General features: G+C 43.2%; 1 protein-coding gene across 1 annotated transcript in view; it reads right to left on the minus strand.

Moving 5' to 3' along the window:
- The window catches only part of ADCY2 (adenylate cyclase 2), a 463502-nt gene that overhangs the window by 132002 nt on the left and 308156 nt on the right, over window positions 1–23344 (minus strand). The window contains exons 5-10 of the mRNA XM_069556147.1: window positions 19237–19385; window positions 13650–13761; window positions 7670–7797; window positions 3385–3543; window positions 2487–2619; window positions 636–812 (exon numbers count right to left, since the gene is read on the minus strand). Of these exons, the coding sequence (XP_069412248.1) occupies window positions 636–812; window positions 2487–2619; window positions 3385–3543; window positions 7670–7797; window positions 13650–13761; window positions 19237–19385 (858 nt within the window). The remainder of the gene's footprint in view (window positions 1–635; window positions 813–2486; window positions 2620–3384; window positions 3544–7669; window positions 7798–13649; window positions 13762–19236; window positions 19386–23344) is intronic.

Below are 23344 nucleotides of genomic sequence, written 5' to 3' on the forward strand. Positions count from 1 at the left end.
TGCATGAAATTGTACTCAGAGACTGTTTTAATATCTAAATATACCGTTGGGATTATTCTAAGTGCTCCACTGTATTTCCTTTCCTCTCCTGAGTTTTTCTATTCTTCATCTGCATTTCATCTATCTTATTGAAAGGTCCCTGTGGGCGAGAGCGGCGGGACTTCATTCCCCGTTAGAAGTTGGGATGATGTCCATGAGGGACGCCAACAATAGAATGCACTTTGCTTCTGACACAGCCTGAACCTCTGAGGGATGAGGACAGGGTTAATGATGCTGCTCAAACCCCAAGGATGTCAGGTCCTCATATGTTCTTTTATGAAGATGCTCGGGTTTTCCACTTCGTGGTAGCCACAGAAAATTACAAACCTCGACTGAAAAAGAGTTCAGGGGTATGCAGTGGCTACTGCCCATTGTCAGTAACAGTCTTCGATAAGAAAGCGATCATGCAAAGTCACTCTTGGTTGAGACCCTTAGCAGCTGACGCTCATGATAACCTGATGGCAGGTTTATTTAGGCCTGTTTGTGGGGGGCCTCTCTGGGAAGTCAGAGATGGCAAGCTTCCTTCGTTACAGACCCGACTAGTTTTGGCAGGACACGCCTTCTGTTTGGGGGAGCCCGGCACGGGGAGGGCATACCGTGGTGCTGATCTTGCCGTTCTCCGTAGTCATGCTGTCTCTATGATGCAGGTGTGCAAAGGGCTTGGCCGCCCCCCAGGACTCCAGGTACCGGGTCATGCGGACAGAAGCCCTCATCTTCGCTCCGTCAAGGGTGTGTCGGGGCCTGAAGAGGTGTTGAGGGCTCCGCCGCTCTCCCTTGGGGTGAGAAACACAGCATCACACCTGGAGGCCACAGCACCTCCTCCCTCCAGCCCCCCAGAAGCCTCCCTTGCACAGGCGGAGTCCTCCTCCATCACTGCCTTCACTCTGTGGGCTCCTGCCCTTGGTCCTGCAGGGCCACCAGCGGGCATGGCCACACCCCAGAGGAGCTGAGTCAGTTTTTTTCAGACAACAAAACCTACCTGTACCTGAAACTTGGGAAAAAACAATAGCCATTGGAAGGGACGTTTTTATAAAGCTGACTCTTAGACAGAATATGCTGATCTGTTTCCATGTTTTAATGGCTGTGTTTTTTTCCTAAAGTGATGGCTGTAGGGATTGGGGCTGTTTTCGGATGCGAAATGGCCTCGAATATTGATGTTTTGGTTTTCTTTGCCTGAACACAGTGTTCTCTGGACACGTTTTTTGAACCTTTTCCCTGCACCTGCCACCCCCGCACCGATCATCCCATACTTCCTTCTGCTTGTCACACATCTGTCTCCAGATCAACTGTCTAGTGAGCTGGAAGTTTGTCCCCAAAGGTGAACCTGGGGGTTTCAGGGAGGCTCTTGTGAGTAAACACTCATAAACTTGACTTCACTGATTTTGAGATACTTGTTTGGACAATTCAGAGGAGTTTCTTGCTGCTACCTGCGTTGTTAACGAGCCAGTGATTTGAAGCAAGTTACATAAACCGTCTGAGACTCAGCTTCTTAATCTGTAAATAGCAACAGTACTCATTTGGCAGGAATTTGGGAAGGGGTAAAGATGAGAGCTCTTTTGATGAGCCCCCTGCTCTGGCCTGACCCGTGATGGGAAGAGAATAAGAGACAGCAGCTGTCTGCATGGGATGGATGGTTTTTATCATGTTAAAGTTTATATGTCTGCACATAACATGCTCACCCCAGTGTTTACGTGACATTTAGGTGTTAATCTTTCAGTAAGTTCTTTTTTTCTTATATCTTCATTCACTTAATCTCATTAAGATTTTTATCAGCTGAAGTCCTGAGCACACTTTTTGTCTTCATTTAATTTTCTAGCTGCCAGGAAGGGCCCATCATGGACTAACACAGTGGTACCCAACCTTTTTGGCACCAGGGACCTATCTGTTATGTGCTTAGTTGTGTCTGACTCTCTGTGACCCCATGGACCATAGCCTGCCAGAGGCCTATGTCCATGGAATTCTCCAGGCAAGAATACTGGAGTGGCTTGCTATGCCCTTCCCCAGGGACCTATTTAGTGGAAGACTATTTTTACATGGACTGGGGGTTGGAGGATGGTTTCTGGGTGATCAAATGGATTGCATTTATTGTGCATGTATTTCTAATCTAATGCTCTTGCTGATCTAACAGGAGGTACCAGTCCATAGCGCAGAGGTTCACACCCGTGGACTAACGTGTACACTGGTAAGCACTGACTAACTAATCTCGACAACCTTATGATGCAGACAATACCCTTGTTACATAAACAAGCAATTCATTTCAACTGCTTCTTTCACAAATATTTGAATGCATTTTTACAAAACACAGGCATTTAAAATAGTTTTAGAGGCAAACACTAGCAAAGAATTACACTGGTTCTTGACTAAAAAAACTTTCCATATCAGTCATTTACCCCCTTCACTTTTAATCACAGAAGTCATGTGCCAATTATAGACTCTATGGTACTGACCTTGGGGTTGATTACAAAGTAAGTTTTCACCAAGTGTTGCTTTAAATACGGGTCTCTGATGTCACCATCGCCTTCTTCCACTTTGTAAGCTCCATTCAAGTGTTGCAGGGTAACAGAAGAGATGTGAACACGTCTGAAATTCCATTTGAAAACCACAATCAAGATACAGAAGAAGGAGCATCCAAGATTTTCTATTTATTTGGGACTTCAGAAAGAATTCCTTCTGCCACAGGTGAAGGAAAGGCTATAGGTTCATAGTCTGTTACCGACAGCTTTGGGAAACTGCTCCCCAATATCAAGAGCTGCTAATATTTGGAGCCTCTCTGCACTCAGTGAAACCTAGGTGGTGAATTATAGCACATAAAACGTGATCATACTGAATCTGGAGGTATGAGCATAGTTTGCTGAATTGCATGGCAAAGTCGTTTGAGAACACGTGCTGATATATATAAAAGTATGGGCTTTCCTTCTCAATGCCTGTTCTCATACGTCTCCAAATTACAGCACCTGCAAAGATTCTCTTGTCATCTGTCCAGATGGTACCATCTGCTTATTTTAATAGGACTGGTTTCAGAGGTGACCAATAATACAGAAAGGCCACATATCCCTAGTGCATTACAAGCCGTCTTTAACTTAGGTCTCTATTCATAAATATGCAATTAAGTCAGCCTGTAATTCGGGATCTGACATCCAGTCTCTAACCACAGGTCCCAGGGGTGGTGGAACTGGGGCTTGAGAGCTCACGTCCATCTGGTTAATGGAAGAGGTCACTGAGTAACACGGTACCAACCACGGCAGCAGAAGTCACTGAGCACTGAGCAGTCAGCTCTTAGCCTGTGGACCTCAATTCCTAAGCCCGGAGCCTGCTGGACGAGAGGAAGCCCATGTCCTGCCTTACCCAGGGACCCCTCCAGCTTCCATGTGGTTGGCCAGGGTGACGTCATGTGACCACACATCGTACTGCCACTTCTGCAGCCCGATCACGCCGCACAGGACGTTCCCAGAATGCACTCCCACGCGCATGTTGATGTCCACTCCGGTGGCGTCCCTCACTTTCCTAGAGAGAAGGAAAGTCACATCACCCTCCAGGGCCAGTCTCTTCCTCCTGTCATGCCTGGCCGATTTTCTGGGCATTTTATTATTCAGAATGTCTCAGACTGTTGGAAATATGGTCATGAGTTCCTCCTGTGGTGGAAGACTGCTGCTCTGAGGCCAGAGAAAGGGTTCTTCTCTCCAGTTATTACCAGGCTAACCCATCAGTACCAAGCCAATGCTCCAGCCAGTAAAGCCTCAGGCTGGCTAGGGCCGTGATGCAACATTTTGGTTGTAGCTTCTTATTTTCCAACCAATACATATCAAGTACCCATCATGTGCTAACCCCCTCCTTGAAGTTTTCATACTAGACTCATGAAACATTGCCTTGTACTGTCAGAAACAATCTTAGATGCCATTCGCAACTCTAATGCTTAGCACAGCGTATGTCCCCAAGGAATATTTTCTGCTGATGAGACAATAGGGCTTATTTGTGAGCTTAAATGACTTCAGCTTGAATAGGAATTAAAAAAAAATAACCACAAGTTGAATGCTTTTCCACTGTGCACGTTTCTTTAACAAAAAAGGGAAGCGAGTACTCTTTAAGAAGCTTTAATAGTGCATAAGGTATCATTAAAAAGAAATGAATTTTTAAAAACCACTTAAAAAATACTTTAGGATCCTGTCACCAACTCATTGAAAGAGACAAATGAATAACTTCCTTTGATTAGGACAGACATATATACACGACCATGTGTAACACAGATGGCTAGTGGGGAGATGCTGTAACAGGGGCCTCAGGTCAGCGCTCTGCGATGACCCAGAGGGGTGGGGTGGGGAGGGCGGGGGGCGGTCCAAGAGGGAGGGGATATATATACATATACATACAGCTGATTCACTTCACTGAATAGCGGAAACGAATACAACATTGTAAGGCAATTATATTCCAATTTTTAAAAAAAAGAAAAAAGACAACTTCCTTTAAGGGAAAATGGCAATGATTGGTGATGCCTATTTGTTTCTGCCAGTTAAATATGTTTATCAATTAAAATATAGTTGTAAAAGAAAAAGGTGTCCCTAGCAGGAAGGTGTCCCTAGTTCCATGGAGCGAATCACCCCAGGAAGAAACGTGGAGGGAAGTGATGACATTGATTGCAGCACAGTTAGGAGGAAGGGTTCCCAGGTGTGGGATGCACTGGAACCCGAACCATCTCAAAATGACACAGGTACGCACGTGGGATGGCATCACCGACCCAACGGACATGACTTTGAGCAAGCTCTGAGAGATGGTGAAGGGCAGGGAAGGCTGGTGTGCTGCAGTCCATGGGGTCACAGAGTCGGACACGACTGAGCAACTGAACAATGAACAACAATGAACAATGAACATCAAGCTTCAATGACGAAGCAGAACCATCCGAGCGTACTATGATAAAAAGAAATGGGTCCATGATATAAAAATAAATGACTTCCTGAAAAAATAATACAGAGGCTGTTTCTTTCCCTTCCCTTTCTATCGTCCTTTTCTGTTTATATTTTGTCATAAAATGACAACCTATATCAAGTACCTTGCAAGTCGTCCACATCCTTCAATCCTTGCAAGTCGTCCACACCCTTCAATCCTGCTCCCAGAAGGAGCATCTCCATGACACAGGAGGCTTGCCTTGTCACTTTGCCTGCATCAGCTCTGAGTGCAAACAGCTGCCGGTAGGTGTCTGGTCCCCCCCTCTGGGCTTGCTCAGGCTGGTTCATCTCTGCTCCCCATTCCCCTGAGCCCCGCTTCCTGACAGCGTCCAGGATTAGTCATAAAGCCAGTCTGATAGCAGTGACTAGTTAGTAACTCGAGTCTTTGAATTAACCATCTTCATGGGCTTCATGTCTGTTGTAGAAAAATGAGTTGATCAAGGGTTCAGATGAACTGACTGACCAGAAACATTTTAATGCATGTAGATGCAGATGAAATCTGTGTGATCTATAGACAAGTGTTGAAATGATGGCTTAGAGTTTGCGCTAATAGTAGACAATCTTTCTAATTTAAGAGGAGCTTTAATCACTTACAAAATCAGGGTTCTGAGAGTACTACCTTGATTAAGAACAGTTTACATTTTCATTAAAGGGGGGGAAAACGTCTCCTTAAATGCCGGGAATATTCCAAAGCTGCAGTCAAAGAATTTCTGCAGTGTTGACCTAGTTAACAGGGAACGAGGCTCTGAATAAATCTGGAGGTCCCTGCATGGAGGGAAAACCACGGACAGACATCCCCGGATCCATGTTGCTGGTTCCCAGGAAAACTGGAGGTCATCTGGCAAAATTCCAGGTGCTAAGTGTATGCTTTCTCCTCACCAGCTTCAAAAACTGAAACTCCTGTATTCATTCTCATCGTATGGCTTAAGGAATGGGAATGGAAATGATTGCTTTCATATGTGAGAGAGAACAAAGAGTTTCCAAAATTTGTCGAGGTGTTCTCTCTTTCCCTGGGCTTCCCTGGTGGCTCAGATGGTAAAGAATCTGCCTGCAGTACAGGAGACCCAGGTTCGATCCCTGGAGAAGGGAATGGCTACCCACTCCAGTATTCTTGCCTGGAGAATTCCATGGACAGAGGAGTCTGGAGGGCTACAGTCCACGGGGTCACAAAGAGTCAGACACGACTGAGCAACTAAACAACGACAACAAAAGGGTATTTTGTTGAATCAAATGTGCTACTGATTCACAAAATTCCATCCTTCACAAAACCCATTCATAAAGTCCGTTTCCTCCCATGTTTAGTTTCAAACATGAAGGTGGCTTCCAGGGTGGTTACAAATGTGAGACAATCTGTTAATTTTACATGGATTGACTTGCACTTACATCTAGACTATAATGTCTTGAATAATTAATGACTTTTAGAATACAGTCGAAAAGCTTTTTTTTTTTTTTGTTATACCTCCGAGAAGACAGATGATTTATTTTTGGGGAGAAGCAGGGGGGACAGCTAATTCCCATACAAAGTATCTCAGGCGGCAAGCTGAGGCCACACTGCCCACCTCTGCCCTCGCGATTCTTCCTTCCTTTCCTCCCTATGTCTCTGCCCACCCATTCCTGACTACCACGTAGTGGCCCCGACACCGCTGAGCTAGTGAGTCTGGACATTCAGGTCCGCAGACTCTGCTGAGGCTGGAGGTTTCATCATCCTTCCCTGGAAAGCACTGGAAACCCACCGTCAAATCTCTCAGTCCATTTCAGCCTATGGCCAATACCACAGTGGGCTAAACACAGCGACCACTAACTTGATTTGTTGCTTTCTCACGTAACGTCCCAGTTACTCAACCCTGAGAAAAGGAATTCGAACATCAAGCACATAATTCCCATCCCATTTAGAACAAAAATACGTGGAGGAGAAGAGAAAATCACTTGACCAAAAATAGGCAATCCCCTACCAAAAAACCCTTAAACTGAAATTTTTCAATCAAACAATCAACAAACAAGAGCTTTTATCATTTATAAGACTATCAGGGCTTCTATGAAGGCACTTATAAAGAAGTATGCATTACGGTACCAGCAGTGAAAATTCACTTTGTAGCTCACATTTCCACGCTACACTTGTCAGCTGTAATGATGCCATTATTCTTTGTAAGCAAATATTCTCTACAAATCTTACAATGAAAGAAACTATAGATACAAAGCGGAAAACTATTACAGATAAAAACTGAAACTACATTCCCAGAGCTGAGTGTGTTTGACTAGATGGAGTTATTCTGGGCTGGATTTTCCTCTTCATAGCAGTCTGGTGGGAAAAACTACTTTCTCTCTTACAATTTACATGCACTTGTCAAAAATCAAGAGAGACATTACGAGTACAAAATCGTCCCTTTAGATTGGAAGAGACTTTTCAATTGTTTACAAAGAGATTATCTTTGAAATTAATGACACAGCCCCTTCCCATAGATTTCTAACACAGTGTTCCTGTAAAATAAGATTCATAATAACAATACAAAACACAGAGCCTTCCTCTGGACTGAGTTCTCACATGCCAATAAATGAGTCTTTGCCCATTTCTATTTAAATGAACAGTCATGTATATAGTTTCAGTAGACAAAAAACCAGAAACAGTTGTATGAACGACAATGAAAATGTATTATGCAGTTTAAAAGGCTCTTACTACTCATCACACTTACTTTATGGCTTCACACATATCCAGTCCCATTTTCACACAATTCTTGGCATGGTTAGGGAGAGATATAGGCAGTCCGGACACACAGTAGTAGCAGTCTCCTAAAATTTTTATTCTCATGCATTCATTCTCCTGAAAAAAGAAGTCACAGAATTTCAGCTGCATTGCTTGTGTGCTAAGATGCTTCACTCGTGTCCAACTCTTTGAGACGCTATGGACTGTAGCCCGCCAGGCTCCTCTGTCCATGGGGTTCTCCAGGCAAGAATACTAGAGTGGGCTGCCATGCCCTCCTCCATAGGGGATGGTCCCGACCCAGGGATTGAAGCCCTGTGTCTTGCGTCTCCTGCACTGGCAGGTGAATTCTTCACCACCACGCCAACCTGAGAAGCCGTGAACTCGTTCAGTTTCCCTTAACTGCCCATCGAGATTGAGCCACCCTCACCCACATACCCCTTTGCCAAAGCAAGAAGGATGAGGGGAAGGGGTGGGAGGGGAAGGCTGAGAGAATATTCTGGAATGAATTACACTTAGCAGAGAAATGTGAAGATAGGCCCGTGCTTTATAGTCTGAACATCCCCAAATACTGCCGGTGAAATGAAACGTTCTGTGCAGAGCAGAATCTTTCAGGATAGAAAATGGTGATCAGAACTCAACTGGAATCAGAATTGTATGTCAATTCCTACTACATTCATGGTTTTCCTCACTTCTTTCAAAGCTGAAGCGCATTCTTACCTGTAGACATGTAGCTTCCGACAAATATCACTACAGTATAATACAGTATAATGAGCCACCATTCAACACTGCCAAGTGATTCAAAACTTAATTCTGACCTTAGGTTAAACCATTTTAATATCAAGTTAGACGAACTTATTTTTCTTGGCTGGGCTGTATTTATATTACAATATCAAGATCGATTTCATTCATATGCATCAATCCTACATCCATTTCTAACCTTTTCAACTAGCTTATGGACTCTTCACTCAAATTTAAAATAAATATATAAAGAAGTACCAAACACAGATTTCTTTTCCCTTCTTAACCCACAGACTTATGGATAAACTGAAAATATTTGAAATAATAAAATGAACATAAGATCTTTTTGTCCTTAAAGCATGCGTTAGATTTATTGAAGGTTTTTGCATATTTCTTTCCCTGTCTCATAGAGAGCTTGTGTACTTTCATGCTTATCTACAGCACTGTAGAGGATGTGTTCATAAATCTTGGTAGTAATTTTATATAATAAAAGGGAAAAACATTGTTTATTAATCAGGTTTACCTCCCTGACAGCACAATTGGTAAAGAATCTGCCTGCAGTGCAGGAGATCCTTCTTTGATTCCTGGGTTGGGAAGATCTCCTGGAGAAGGGATAGGCTACCCATTCCAGTATTCTTGGACTTCCCTAGTGGCTGAGCTGGTAAAGAACCTGCCCGCAATGTGGGAGGCCTGGGTTCGATCCCTGGGTTGGGAAGATCCCCTGAAGAAGGGAAAGGCTACCCAGTCCAGTATTCTGGCCTGGAGAATTCCATGGACTATATAGTCCATGGGGTTGCAAAGAGTCGGACATGACTAAGTGACTTTCACTTCCTAAATATGTATTCTGAGTCTAGAAACAGGAAGATTAATAACAGTGAATTCTTGGTAGCCTTATCAAAGACCAGCTGACTGCATGGGATTATTTCTGGTCTCTCTATTGTGTTCTGTTGCTCTGTATGTCTGTTCTTAGTATCCTGCTGGTTTGAATTGTTGTAGCTGGAAGATATTTTGAAATCAGGAATTATGAAGCCTCTAGCTTTGTTCTTCTTGCTGAAAATTGCTCTGGATATCTGTGGTCTCTCGTGATTCTATATAAATTTTAGGATTGATTTTTTTTTCTATTTCTGTAAAAACTGCATTGGGATTTTGATCGGGATTGCATTGAATTTGTAGATGGCTTTGGGTACTATTTTAACAATATTAATCCTTCCAATCCATGAATATGAAATATCTTTCTACGTATTTGTGTCTATTTATATTTCTTTCATCAATGTTTTATAGTTTTTGGTGTATAAGTCATTCACTTGCTTAGTTAGGGCTTCTCAGGTGGTGCAGTGGTAAAGAATTGCCTGCCAACGCAGGAGACGTAGGAGACGTGGGTTTGATCCCTGGGTCAGGAAGATTCCCTGGAGTAGGAAATGACAACCCACTCCAGTATTCTTGCTGGTAAAATCCCATGGCCAGAGGAGCCTTATGGGCTACAGCTGATGGGGTCACAAAGAATCAGACATGACTGAATACACAGTCTGTTCAGTTAAGTTTATCCCTAAGTTTTCCATTCTTTTTGATGATAATATAGATGGAATTGTTTCCTTGATTTTCTTTTGAGACACTTCATTGTTAGTGTATTGAAACACGACAGATTATTGTATACATATTTTGTATCCTGCAACTTTACTGAGTTTATTAGTACTAACAGATTTTTATGCTTCCCTCATAGCTCAGTTGGTAAAGAATCTGCCTGCAAGGCAGGAGACCTGGGTTCAAGGCCTGTGTTGGGAAGATCTCCTGGAGAAGGAAACAGCAACCCACTCCAGTATTCTTGCCTGGAGAATCCCATGGACAGAGGAGCCTGGTGGGCTACAGTCCATGGGGTTGCAAGAGTCAGACATGACTTCAGGACTAAACCACCAACAACAAATTTTTGTGGACTCATTAAAGTTTTCTACATATAAGGTCATATCATATGCAAAAAGTGATAATTTTACTACTTTTTATATTTAAATGCATTTCTTTTTCTTGCCTAAGGCCTGTGTCAAGAACTTTCAGCACTGTGCTGAAATGAGCTGGTGAGAGCAGGTGTCCTTGTCTTCTCCCCAGTCTTAGAAGAAAAGCTTTCAGGTTTTCACTGCAGAATATGATGTTCACGGCGGGCTTTTCATATACAGCTTTACTATGTTGAGCTGAGTTCCTTATTAGTTCAGAGTTTTTAATCATAAAAGGGTGTTCAGTTTTGTCAAACGCTTTTTCTGCAATTGATTGAGATGAGCATGTGTTTCTTATTCTTCATTATGTTAATGCAGTATATATATCTCATCAATTGATCTGCTATGCCATCCAACTTGCATCCTAGAGATAAATCCCATTTGGTCATGGTATATGATTTTTTTTAATGTGCTGTTGAATTTGATTTGTTAATTGAAATAAATTCTTCAGCTCTCAGCCTTCTTTGAGCTTTTGAACTGTGGTGTTGGAGAAGACTCGTGAGAGTCCCTTCGGCTGCAAGGAGATCAAACTAGTCAATCCTAAAGGAAATCAGTCCTGAATATTTATTGGACAGACTGATGCTGAAGCTGAAACTCCAGTACTTTGGCCACCTGATGCAAAGAGCCAGCTCATTAGAAAACACCCTAATGCTGGGAAAGATTGAAGGAAGGAGGCGAAGGGGATGACAAAGGATGAGATGGTTGGATGGCATCGCTGACTCAACGGACATGAATTTGAGCAAACTCCAGGAGTTGGTGATGGACAGGGAAGGCTGGTGTGCTACCGTCCATGAGGTTGCAGAAAGTTGGACATGACTGAGCGACTGAACCACAACAACAACAAAGTGAAATAAGTCAGATACAGAATGACAAATGTTACATGATACCACTTGTATGAGGAACCTCACTGGTCAAGCACAGAAACGGAGTGTAGAATGGTGGTTTCCAGGCCTGGGAGAGGGGGAAAATGGGGAGGTGCTGCTCAAAGGGTAAAAAGTTCCAGTTACGCATGATGAGTAAGTCCTAGAGATCTACTGCACAGCACGGTGTCTACAGCTAATAATACTATACTGTGTACCTAACTACAGGCTGCAAAGGTAGATGTTAAATTAAGTGTTTTAATCCCAGAATAATAATACGATGATGATAATGATAATGTAATAAATTAAAAGGGCAAAGTGAAGATCTGTAGGTGATAGATGTTTATGGCATAGATTGTAATGATGGTTTCAAGGGTGTATCCCTAAAGTTCAATAAGTTGTATGTCTATTAAATATGTATAGCTTTTTGTATGTCAACTATACCTCATTAAAGTGGGTAAAATATCACAGTGAATGAGCAATGATGCTGAGTTCCTTAATGTAAAGTAATGTGCTTTTCGTAGCATTCATTCAGTGGACTGAGCTGTTTGCTTACAAGGCTCTCTGACTGCATGATCTGAACTATGAAACATTAACGGCTATCCAAAGCACGCTGACCAACAATGCATGGACCAAGCTATCCTAGTCCAGACTCTGATATTGCCTGGACATTCCTTTGTTATAATCATCAGAGAGGAGCAGGAAATCACACCGATTACCTCTTCTATGTGATATAAACTCTGTCCTCCTCAAACTCATATGTTGAAATACTAACCCCTGGTACCTGTAAATGGGACTTTAGTTGGCAGTAGGGTTATTGTAGATGTAATTAGCTAAGATAAGGTCATATAGGAGTAGAAAGTATTTCTTGCTCAGTGTGACCACATGGACTGTAGCCCACCAGCCTCCTCTGTCCATGGGGTTTTCCAGGCAAGAATACTGGAGTGGGTTACCATTTCCTTCTCCATACAGGAGTAGGGTGGGCCCCTAATCCAGTATGATCGGTGTCCTTTTAAAGAGAAGTAATTTGGACACAGCCTTGCACGCAGGGAAAATGCCATTAGAACACTGTACCTTGCTGTCACTGGCCAAGATAGGAAAGTTTCCTCCTAACCTGTCACCAGGCAGTGCAGCAAAAATGGCCTTTTATTAACTTGAACTTTCAAGATGTTATTTTTTAACAGATATCTCTCTATGGTTTTATTTGGTTTAATAATCATTCATTGACAAGTATTTCCTTTTCCCCACTTAGGTCACAAGGAACCAATAATTGGCAACAGAGAAAACTGGCTGCTCCTTCATGAAGAATATAGTCAAGACATTGTTTTCTTTTTTTTCCTAAAGATGAGCCCTCCCAACCCCAACTCAACCTTTTCCTTTGTTTGGTAAAGGAAGGAAACAGAGCTGTACTCTCAGTGAATTTTTTAGAATCCCCAGTGACGTCTGTCACGGTCAGTTGGGCAACATAAGGCATCTGTCTCATGGGGAGCCTGACCCAGGAGTGACTCTGTGAACATCTGAAAGCCAGATTGGTGCCTAGGAGCTTGGCTGCAATGTTCTCTACTGTTTAAGTGTGAGGGAAATTTCACCATGAACCAAACTTAGAACTAACTCTTCCTAATGTAAAAAAATACATTTTGATAAGCATAGTAAAGGATTTTTGTTGGGAACCATTCACAGACAAAAATTAAGGCCAGAAACATTTTATGAGACAGAAATAGAGGGCTAGCAAGCAAGAAAAAACACCAATATTCCCACCAGAAATCTTAATTGTTCCAATAAATAAGTCTGGAGTGAGGTCTGGTATGGTTTTAAATAAGCCAGCATCATTTCTTCTCTATGAAACTTCCCACAATTGAGCATATGAATGGTGAATACTGAGCTTACATCTCTGCAAGCGGCACAAAGGCCAATGGATGAAAATGAGACAGCAGTAAATAAGGCCTTAGGAAGAAGGGAAGCATCCTGTCTTAAGGATTTTCCCAGCATGCTGCTTAACACCGTGAATATGTAAAGGTTACAACTGGAGAGGAAATTACGTTTCCAACTCATTGACATCAAAATGCCTAAAAAGAGAAGCTAAGAACAGCACAGTGCAGAGAGATGTGCAAATCAAATCTCGTTATCTTGAATGCATTTATTGTATGTGTGCTGAATTATATATAAGCCAGAGTCTTAAACGAAAGCATATGCTAATTATACGCCACAGCATTTCTCTTTCCCAATGTAGGTCTGAGACTTATCAATGGCAAATAAATCCAACAAATCTATAAATAAGATTCCTAAAGGATGCTTTTATGAAGAGGCAAAAACCTGGTAAGGATCAAGAAAAGGGAAGCCCCAATTTTATATATCTTCAAAATAGAAAGCAATCACTAATACTTACCTTTGCAATTTGATCGAACTTTCCAAAGAGTTCATTCAGCATGTGGACGAGCTCTCCAGGGGAGCAGTCACTGGCCAGACGGGTGAACCCAACAATGTCTGCATAGAGGATACTGTGGGAACAAACCAGTGGGTGCCATATTTGCAAGTTTATATTTGCTAAGAAAGCAATGGTAGTCTTTCCCATTAAAAGAGGACAATTTCTTACATTTTATATTCTTGCAAAACATCATTCCCCTGGGTATGGAATACACAGACATGTTGCTAAACTGTCCCATTAATTTTTTTGATGTTACATTTTTATAATTAAGATCGGGGAAGAAAGCCATGTGATACACTTTCTCTATTCTAGTCCACTGTTACTGACAACATTTCTCCTCTCAGGGCCAGCCTCTCCTTCCTATTCTGGCTTATGTGGTCTTCATCCTGACAGTTCATTACAGTGTCATAATTCTGATATCAAAGGAGTATGCTTCCGTTTGAACTGTTATGTGATTTTATATTGTAAGTATTCCTAAGTAGAAGAAGCAAAATCATAAAAGTTATATCCTGTTTTTTGATTGAAAGACAAAATTCTGGGTTCTTTACTAACTTCCAGGAAATGAGATGCATCTTCCTAAAGCTCAGAGCTGAGTTTGGGGGAAGCATTAAACAAGGAAGGACACCAACTAATGTCCAGTTACAGTAATAACAAGTACTATAAAGGCAAACAGTTGCTGCTGCTAAGTTGCTTCAGTCGTGTCCGACTCTGTGCGACCCCATAGATGGCAACCCACCAGGCTCCCCCATCCCTGGGATGCTCCAGGCAAGAGCACTGGAGTGGGTTGCCATTTCCTTCTCCAATGCATGAAAGTAAAAAGTGAAACTGAAGGTGCTCAGTCATGTCCGACTCTTAGCGACCCCATGGACTGCAGCCCACCAGGCTCCTCCATCCCTGGGATGCTCCAGGCAAGAGCACTGGAGTGGGGTGCCGTGGCCTTCTTTGATAAAGGTAAACAGTAGAATGCCAAAAACAGTAGTAGGGGTGGTGAGCTGAGCGCTGAAGGATCGATGCTTTTGGACTGTGGTTCTGGAGAAGACTCTTGAGAGTCCCCTGGACTGCAAGGAGATCCAACCTGTCCATCCTGAAGGAGATCAGTCCTGCGTGTTCATTGGAAGGACTGATGCTGAAGCTGAAACTCCAATACTTTGACTACCTGATGTGAAGAGCTGACTCATTGGAAAAGACCCTGATGCTGGGAAAGATTGAAGGCAGGAGGAGAAGGGGACGACAGAGGATGAGATGGTTGGATGGCATCACCGACGCGATGGAGATGAGTCTGAGCAAACTCCGGGAGTTGGCGATGGACAGGGAGGCCTGGCGTGCTGTGGTCCATGTGGTTGCAAAGAGTCGGACATGACTGAGCAACTGAACTGAGCTGACCTGAGGGGTGATGACGAATCTGGGACACAGTGCCTATGGAACTGACAGCACAGCTTCCCCTCATGGCATGTATAGGCTGGGGGGCAAATGTGAGATTCCTTAGAGTTTTGTGTGTGTTTAGCTAACCTTGATGAATCAGGATAGAAGAACATAACACCTGTGTGTGCATTACAACTTTACCTACATAGCAACATGCTTATGTTTTATATAAGGGCCTAATATGTGCATTGTGTTCAGTTGTGTCTGACTCAGACCCCAGGGACTGTAGCCCACCAGGCTCCTCTGTCCATGGGATTCTCCAGGCAAGAATACTGGACTGGGTTGCCATGTCCTCCTCCAGGGGATGTTCCCGACCCAGGGACTGAACCCACTTCTCTTGTATTTCCTGACTTGCCAAGTGGATTCTTTACCACTGCACCACCTGGGAAGCCCCAGAGACCTAATAAAGAAGCCTAAAACTGCTGCTGGCAATTTGAGTTTCAAGTAATACATATGGTATGATTTAAGATGAGCCATGAAACAAAAATAACTGCCAATTAACACTCATTAGGATAGCTTTTTCTTGAAAACAAAACAAAACAAAACAAAACAGTTGTTGCTGAGGATGTAGAGGAATTAGAGCTGGTAAGCACACTAGGGGAAATGTAAAATGGTATAGGTACTATGGAAAACAGTATGATGTTTCTTCAAAAAAATGAAACACAGAATTACTGGCACTCCCACTGCTGGGTGTGCACCCCAAAGAACGTGAAGCAGGACCTCAGATATTTGTATACCCATGCCCACATCCTGCCTCATGATGAAAAGGCCATAGGTTTTAGACTTCTTTTAAAATTAACTGGTACTACATGACATTTAAGCTTCTGTATTTTTAAGTTATGTATTTACTTTAGGAGCTTCCCTCGTGGCTCAGACTGTAAGGACTGCCTGCAATGCAGGAGACTCAGGTTTGATCCATGAGTTGGGAAGATCCTCTGGAGAAAGGAATGGCAATCCCTTCCAGTATTCTTGCTTGGAAAACTCCATGGACTGGGGGGAACCAGTTGGGCTACAGTCCATGGGGTCACAGAGTCAGAAATGACTGAGTGACTAACATTAACACTTTTCTTTAGGATCCCAAATATATTTTCTGAATTTAAATTTGATTAAATACTGCAAACATACTGTATACAATCTCTGAAGGCAGCTAAAGCTGCTTCACCAACCCTTTGCCTTAGATTGTGTGGTAACTGGCTTCCAAGATGGCCTCAGTCATCCTCACCTCCCTTGTATTGTCCCTCCCCATAATGGGTAGGAGTGACTTGTTTTAACTAATAGAATACTGTAGGAATAGCCAGAAATGACCTTTCATAAAAGATACAGCAACTTCCACCTGGCTCTCTCTTGGATCCTTCCCTCTGGGGAAGCAAGCAGCCATATTGTGAGGACACTCAAGCAACCTGTAAAGAGGTCCAGCGGTGAAGATCTGAGGCCTTCTGCCAACAGGAAGTTAACCTGCCCACCAGGTGAGAAGCCACATCGTGAGCAGATCCCCCAGCAGCCTGAAGCCTCATGGGGAAGTCTACGCCAGAACCACTTAAGATGCTCCAAAACTCCAGCCCACAGAAACTGTGAGATGTCTATTGTTCTTTAAAACCACTAAGTTTTGGGGTAATTTGTAGAAATTGATAGAAATGTAGAAATTATGTAGAAATTATCATAGAAATTGATAATACAGATATTATGCAGATTCTTTATCAACTGCCTGAAATTGGTCGTGTCATCTGTTATTTTTGCAGGTCTAGTGTTCCTGGACTATATCAAACTACTTAGAGTCTGTGATCTTCTTTAGATACAGACATATTAATATTTATTTTTATGCATTTTGAATACCAATAAGTGTCTTAAAAATACTGCAGGAGATGGAGGGCCATTCCTGACTTTCAGACAATTAAGGTCCATCTAGTCAAGGCTATGGTTTTTCCAGTGGTCATGGATGGGTGTGAGAGTTGGACTGTGAAGAAAGCTGAGTGCCAAAGAATTGATGCCTTTGAACTGTGGTGTTCGAGAAGACTCTTGAGAGTCCCTTGGACTGCAAGGAGATCCAACCAGCCCATTCTAAAGGAGATCAGTCCTGGGTGTTCATTGGAAGGACTGATGCTAAAGCTGAAACTCCAATACTTTGGCCACCTCACGCGAAGAGTTGACTCACTGGAAAAGACTCTGATGCTGGGAGGGATTGGGGACAGGAGGAAAAGGGGACGACAGAGAACGAGATGGCTGGATGGCATCACCGACTCGATGGACATGAGTTTGACTGAACTCCAGGAGTTGGTGACGGACAGGGAGGCCTGGCGTGCTGCAGTTCATAGGGTTGCAAAGAGTTGGACACGACTGAGTGACTGAACTGAACTGAAAGCTAGAAAGAGCAATTTCTAGTAAAATACAACTTATCAGATACTATAAATTGTTTTTCTTTAATTATGTAGGCAAAATGCTTAAAAACCTAAAGGCAAGCTAGTGTTTTAAATAATTTCACTCGTTAATATGTATGAATGTTCTCTCTATCTCTGTTTATACACACACACAAACACATGTATATACATACACACCCATAGTTCTTTCCTATTATTCCAAAAAATGATGGGGACTTAAAAATATTTATTCCTGATTCTGCATTGATATGCAACTTTTTTCTGTTATCTCCCTCTCAATATTGTATATTAGCTCTTTATTGTATATTAGCTCTTTGTGTGCTTGGGCCACACCTGTTTCTAAAATCGTGTCAAATTGAGATTTGTCTTAGCAATACATTTAAGCTACAGTTAGGCCTTCCCTGGTGGCTCCGACAGTAAAGAATCCACCTGCAATGTGGGAGACCTGGCTTTGATCCCTGGGTCGGGAAGATCCCTTGGAGAAGGGAATGGCAACCGACTTCAGTATTCTTGCCTGGAAAACTCCATGGGCCGAGGAGCATGGCCGGCTACAGTCCATAGGGTTGCACAGAGTTGGACACGACTAAGTGACTAACATTTTCACTTTTATTTTAAGTTACAGTTAAATTTATTTCTTATTAATCAATTTCAGATATCCTTGACCTGAAGTGATCAGACCTAATGCAGCAACATGCAAGGGAAAAAGTCTGGAGTTGGGGGCAAACAGCCTGATTTCGATTCTAGATGATGAGCTACACAATTTCAGTTTTGTTTGTGGTGGTTGTTAATAAACTGTTGAATGGAGGGGCAAGTAACCCTGACAACTAAAGGAGCAACCTGATGAATAAGGCAGCCACAGGTTGCTCACTGAGATAACCCAGCCAGAAGAGCAAGCATCACTGTAACACAATGGAACAGATGGGGACAGGCCTCTAGAGAACTGGGATCAGAAACAGGTGTGCATGGAGAATGGTGAGGACCAGAGTGCCTGTCTGGAGGGGCCAGAGACGATGCGGAGCACCACCCCAGACTGAAGTGAGGGCCCACCCGGCTCCCGTCCAGAGCTCAGGGGAGAAGAGGTCCTATACGACCTCCCTTCTGACCACAATCCCTTGTTAGTTTTCTAGTTACTAAGATTCCAGGAATGGCTCCCCGAGAAGCATCTGTGACTGCCACTCTTGGACAAGCTGTAACTTTCACTGTAATTTGATTAAGGTGCCCGCCAGTCACTTATGATGCTGGGTACTGGCCATACCCAGAGCCCAGAGACACTCCCCCGCCCCCACCCCTGCCCCTGCATTCCTGATGGGCAGCAGGATACCCAGACGCCCCGGAAAGTGCTAGCTCCTGGAGCCCTGGCCCTGCCAAGCCCATGTCAAAGAACCAGTCCTTGTGCCTAGAGCCCGACTCCCTAATCTTACTGAGATACAGAGTCCTGGGTGCCTAGGACCCAGTGAGATCCGACCTGAGAGTTCCCAGAATGAAGGCCCCACCGGCCACTTCTCTCCCCTTTGTAACAGCTGGTCCCAAAATGCAACAAGTAGAAGGGCCTGTTGTCTTATCTGAATGACCGAGAGGCCCTCGCACACGGGTAGGTGGAGTGGACATATGCTTTGCACCAAGATGAACAGCCCCGAAGGGCACATGACGCTTAAGACGGGGACTTCCGGGAACCTACATCCGCCAACCACATCCGCCACCCGGCGTCGGGCTCCCCAGCCTCGCCGAGGAGGGAAGACGGTGCCGCGTACCTGACGTTGGTGTGCCGCTTGACATAGAGGTTGTGGAAGTTGTTGGTGTTCTCCATCTGGCCGGCTTTGGGGCCCTGCAGCCTCTGGATGATCTCCGCTTTCATCTCCATGGCTATGTGTGCCGGCAGCAAGGAGAGCAGCAGCCGCTCCTGGAGCCAGGATGGAAGGAAGACGGAGAGAGGTCACACCACCGAGGCCGCAGCAAGGGCCGAGCGAAAGCACCACAGGGCCGGAGAGGGGCCAATCTGAGGACTCTAACAAGTTCAAATACAGAGTCTAGAAATACATGTTAAAAAAAAAATCCAATTTTCCAAGGTCAGAGTGTGTTATTAGATTATTTATTGAGTTCTAAGCATGTGTTCTGCAGTGTGCAAAGAAAAGGAAGGCGTAGTTATTTCCCCGAGGGTATTATTTATCTATTGTGATTTTAAAGGAGTGAAACGGTAATAATAGGAAGATGCCAGAAAGCAGTGGTCAGTCGGAGATAGAAGACTCTCATTTTCGCCTACTCGTTCGCTTGAGAGATAAAGTACAAGCTGTATTGCACTTTTGAAAGTCAAGCAATATTCCACATTTCCTAAATAAGATAGTCACACATTTTCAAATATTTCATTTCCTCTGTGGTGATCATGCAATCCTTTTTCGTGATTCTGAACTATTATAAACACAGAGTCAGAAATATTAGTCTCTGAGAAAATGTCATCTATGAGAAACTATAGGTGGGTCACAAGTGAAAACATATGAGCTTTTCTTATATTTTTAGTCTTTAAATTCAGTAAATCCTGTACATGATAGCATGCAATATTATACATATGTTAATATGCATTTATTATGCTTAGAATGACACTTTTTCATTCCCTTTAAGGAAACTGTAATTTTTTTTTTTGGACAAGAAGTATCACAGAAGGTCAATCTTTGAAAGTTGATATTTACTCTAGAGTACTTTAAAAATAAATCTATTATAGAAAACACTATATATTCCTCAGGTATTGTGGATTTAGCTGGAGATATTCAGTGTGTCTAAATGAGCATCTGTAGAGCAAAAGATTTTCTCTTCTTCCACATTTTCTCTCTAACAAATTTCTGTTTGGACAAAGTGGTGAGAGAGTAGAGGAGGGTGGAGGAAAGTGGGCTTTGCCCCCAGATTCACTGGTCCACTTGTTTGTCCCCTGGATCCACCCACAGAGCACATCACTTTGGAACTTTGGGGAACTTTCATGATGGAGCAGAGGGGAGGCCAGAAGTACATCTTGATGAAGATGAAATGGGCCTTGCCACAACTTATCCCCAACCTGCTCCAGGAAAACACAGGTGCAAAGTCAACAGGAGACTCCATGTGGGCCTGTGTGGGGCCTCAGTGCATGGTCGGGGGCGTCTCTCCATGAACTGGCATATCTGAGTGCTGGTCATCTGTTCTTTCCTTCTTTCATTCACCCAGTCAGGAAACACCCATCACTGCCCACTGAATGCCAGACTCTTGATGAGCACTAATGATAAATGCAAAGATGAAGGAAACAGTGTCCCTAATAGCACAGCTGTCAGATGAGACTAGAATAGGCTGGTGTTTAGAGGAATCCACATACCTTGGAAAACAGAGGGGAACTAACAGAGCAGGAGCCCCTGCCATGCACCACATGCTTCCAGGAGCTCTCTTTATGTACTATATCAATAACAGAAACAGAGTGTAGATATTTCAGTCTTAGGGGAAAAGGATTGAGAGGTCCCCATATTTTTAGAAAAAAAATTTTTTTGGAGGGGTAGCAATACCACTAGATTTTACTGTGGGCATTGGCAACGTAACCCCTTATGTGGTTCCTTGCATTCACAGAGACAGGTGATGTGAAGGGTAGTTAAGTGGGGGACTTTTTTGTTTGTTTGTTTGTTTGATTTCTCAACTCCTAGAGGAGTTCCTGGAAAGTAGCATTTTCTCTGTAGTTATTTGCTGAATGAATGAATGCCCTGCGGTACATTTTGTCTGGGGCACAATAAACAGAAATCCCATCTCAAAACCTATGTTCATTGTTGGTACTGCTTATGGTAGAGACTTGGATAGGCAGGGCTTATGTTTTAAGATCAGATTAATGACCTTCTTGGTCATCAATACCAGGCCTGGGCAAGATCTGGGTCAGTGATCTTCACCCAAAGGGAAATTTGACTATTCTGCAAAGCAAGGCATTGATTATTTTGGGTTTTTGTCTCTAGCAGACAAAGACACTGGGAGAAAGAATGACTGCCTCTGGTGATACGAGAGGAGCCCCAACTTCACATCAGCAGGCTGCACTAAAGGCGAAAGGGAACATTCAAAGTGTCTCCTGGTTGGAAAACCATTGGTAAACACCGACAACCACTTGAAATCACATTTTGATTTGATCCCTATTCTGAGCTTGAATTTCCTTCCATTATTCTCCAAATTTCACTAATGACCTAACAATACAACAGCATCATGTTAGCTTAAAGGTGAGGAGGTGAATTCCAATTTTGGACTAAAGTGAAATTTTGAAAGAGCAGGGACCCTGTCCAACTGCAAGACCTCTCATTATGCAGACAAGGGCCAAGATAAACAGCAGCAAGAGGATAGAGAACAGCTGAGTTCAATAATAGAAGAAATCAAGTCATGTTTTGGTTTGTTAACAGAACAAGTGACCCCAGAGAAATGGAGCCACTTGGAACTCAGAATACCAAGAAATTACAAATAATGTGGAAAATGTTGTTCAGTTGCTCAGTCGTGTCCCACTCTTTGCGACCCCATGGACTACAGCACGCCAGGCTTCCCTGTCCAGCACCATCTCCTGGGGCTTGCTTAAAGTCATGTCCATCGAGTCGGTGATGCCATCCAACCCTCTCATCTTCTGTCATCCCCTTCTCCTCCTGCCCTCATTTTTTCCCAGCATCAGGGTCTTTTCCAATGACATGAAAAATGGATGTCCATATTTTAAAACTTAGAATAAAACCTGTATCCTTGTTACATACAAATTGAGAGTTCAAAACATTTGGCTGATGATCTAGTGTCTATACAAATCTGATCCCTCTATTATCTCAGAACCCAATGAGAAGGTACTGGGATTTATTTTTAAAATAAATGGCACTTTACTACCTTTTGTAACCTTACTACAAAGTAGAGCCATTCTTTCATCTATTCATCTTTTGCTACCCACCCATCAAATACATGTAATTGCCTCTTACTTTCTTTTTTCTACATTTTGGCTTCCATGACCAACCAGATGGTTAGACATTTGGGAAGTCTGAAAGTCACAAAATACGTGATACATCCAAGGAAGTACTTAGATGATAGACTTTGCTTCTTCAAGTTTGGAACCGAGTTATGCTAATGTTGCCCTCACTCAACTGCATTTTGGTAGCTACTGAGCACACTGTGTGTACTGAGTTACTCTGTATGGGATGGTCTCTGTTTCTCTATTTATTGATCACTGTGTTGGATGATTGTATGTGAGGTCAAAATTGTATAAAGGATTCATAATGTTAAAAATCTACTTAAACAAATAGAGACAATCTAGTGAGAAAACTGTGTTATTGATGTCAACAAAGTCAGAAGACTCATCTGGTCATCCTCTAAGGCATGATGAGACGGGAGACAAAGGAGGCATGTCACTGTGTGTTAGCTGCTCAATCGCGTCCGACTCTTTTGCGACCCAATGGGCCTTGCCAGGCTCCTCTGTCCATGGGATTCTCCAGGTAAGAATACTGGAGTGGGCTGGCATTCCCTTCTCCAGAGGATCTTCCTGACCCATGGATAGAACTCGCGTCTCCTGCATTGCAGGCAGATTCTTTACTGAGTCAGTCAATTCAGTTCAGTCGCTCAGTCATGTCCTACTCTTTGCAACTCCATGAACTGCAGCACGCCAGGCTTCCCTGGAGCTTATTCAAACTTATGTCCATCGAGTTGGTGATACCATCCAACTATCTCATACTCTGTTGTCCCCTTCTCCCGCCTTCAATCTTTCCCAGCATCAGAGTCTTTTCCAATGACTCAGTTCTTTGCATCAGGTGGCCAAAGTATTAGAGTTTCAGCTTCAGCATCAGTCCTTCCAAAGAATATTCAGGATTGATTTCCTTTAGGATGGACTGGTTGGATCTCCTTGCAGTCCAA

The sequence above is a fragment of the Ovis canadensis genome, chromosome 16 (assembly GCF_042477335.2).
Source record: "Ovis canadensis isolate MfBH-ARS-UI-01 breed Bighorn chromosome 16, ARS-UI_OviCan_v2, whole genome shotgun sequence".
NCBI classification, from domain to species: Eukaryota; Metazoa; Chordata; class Mammalia; order Artiodactyla; family Bovidae; genus Ovis; species Ovis canadensis.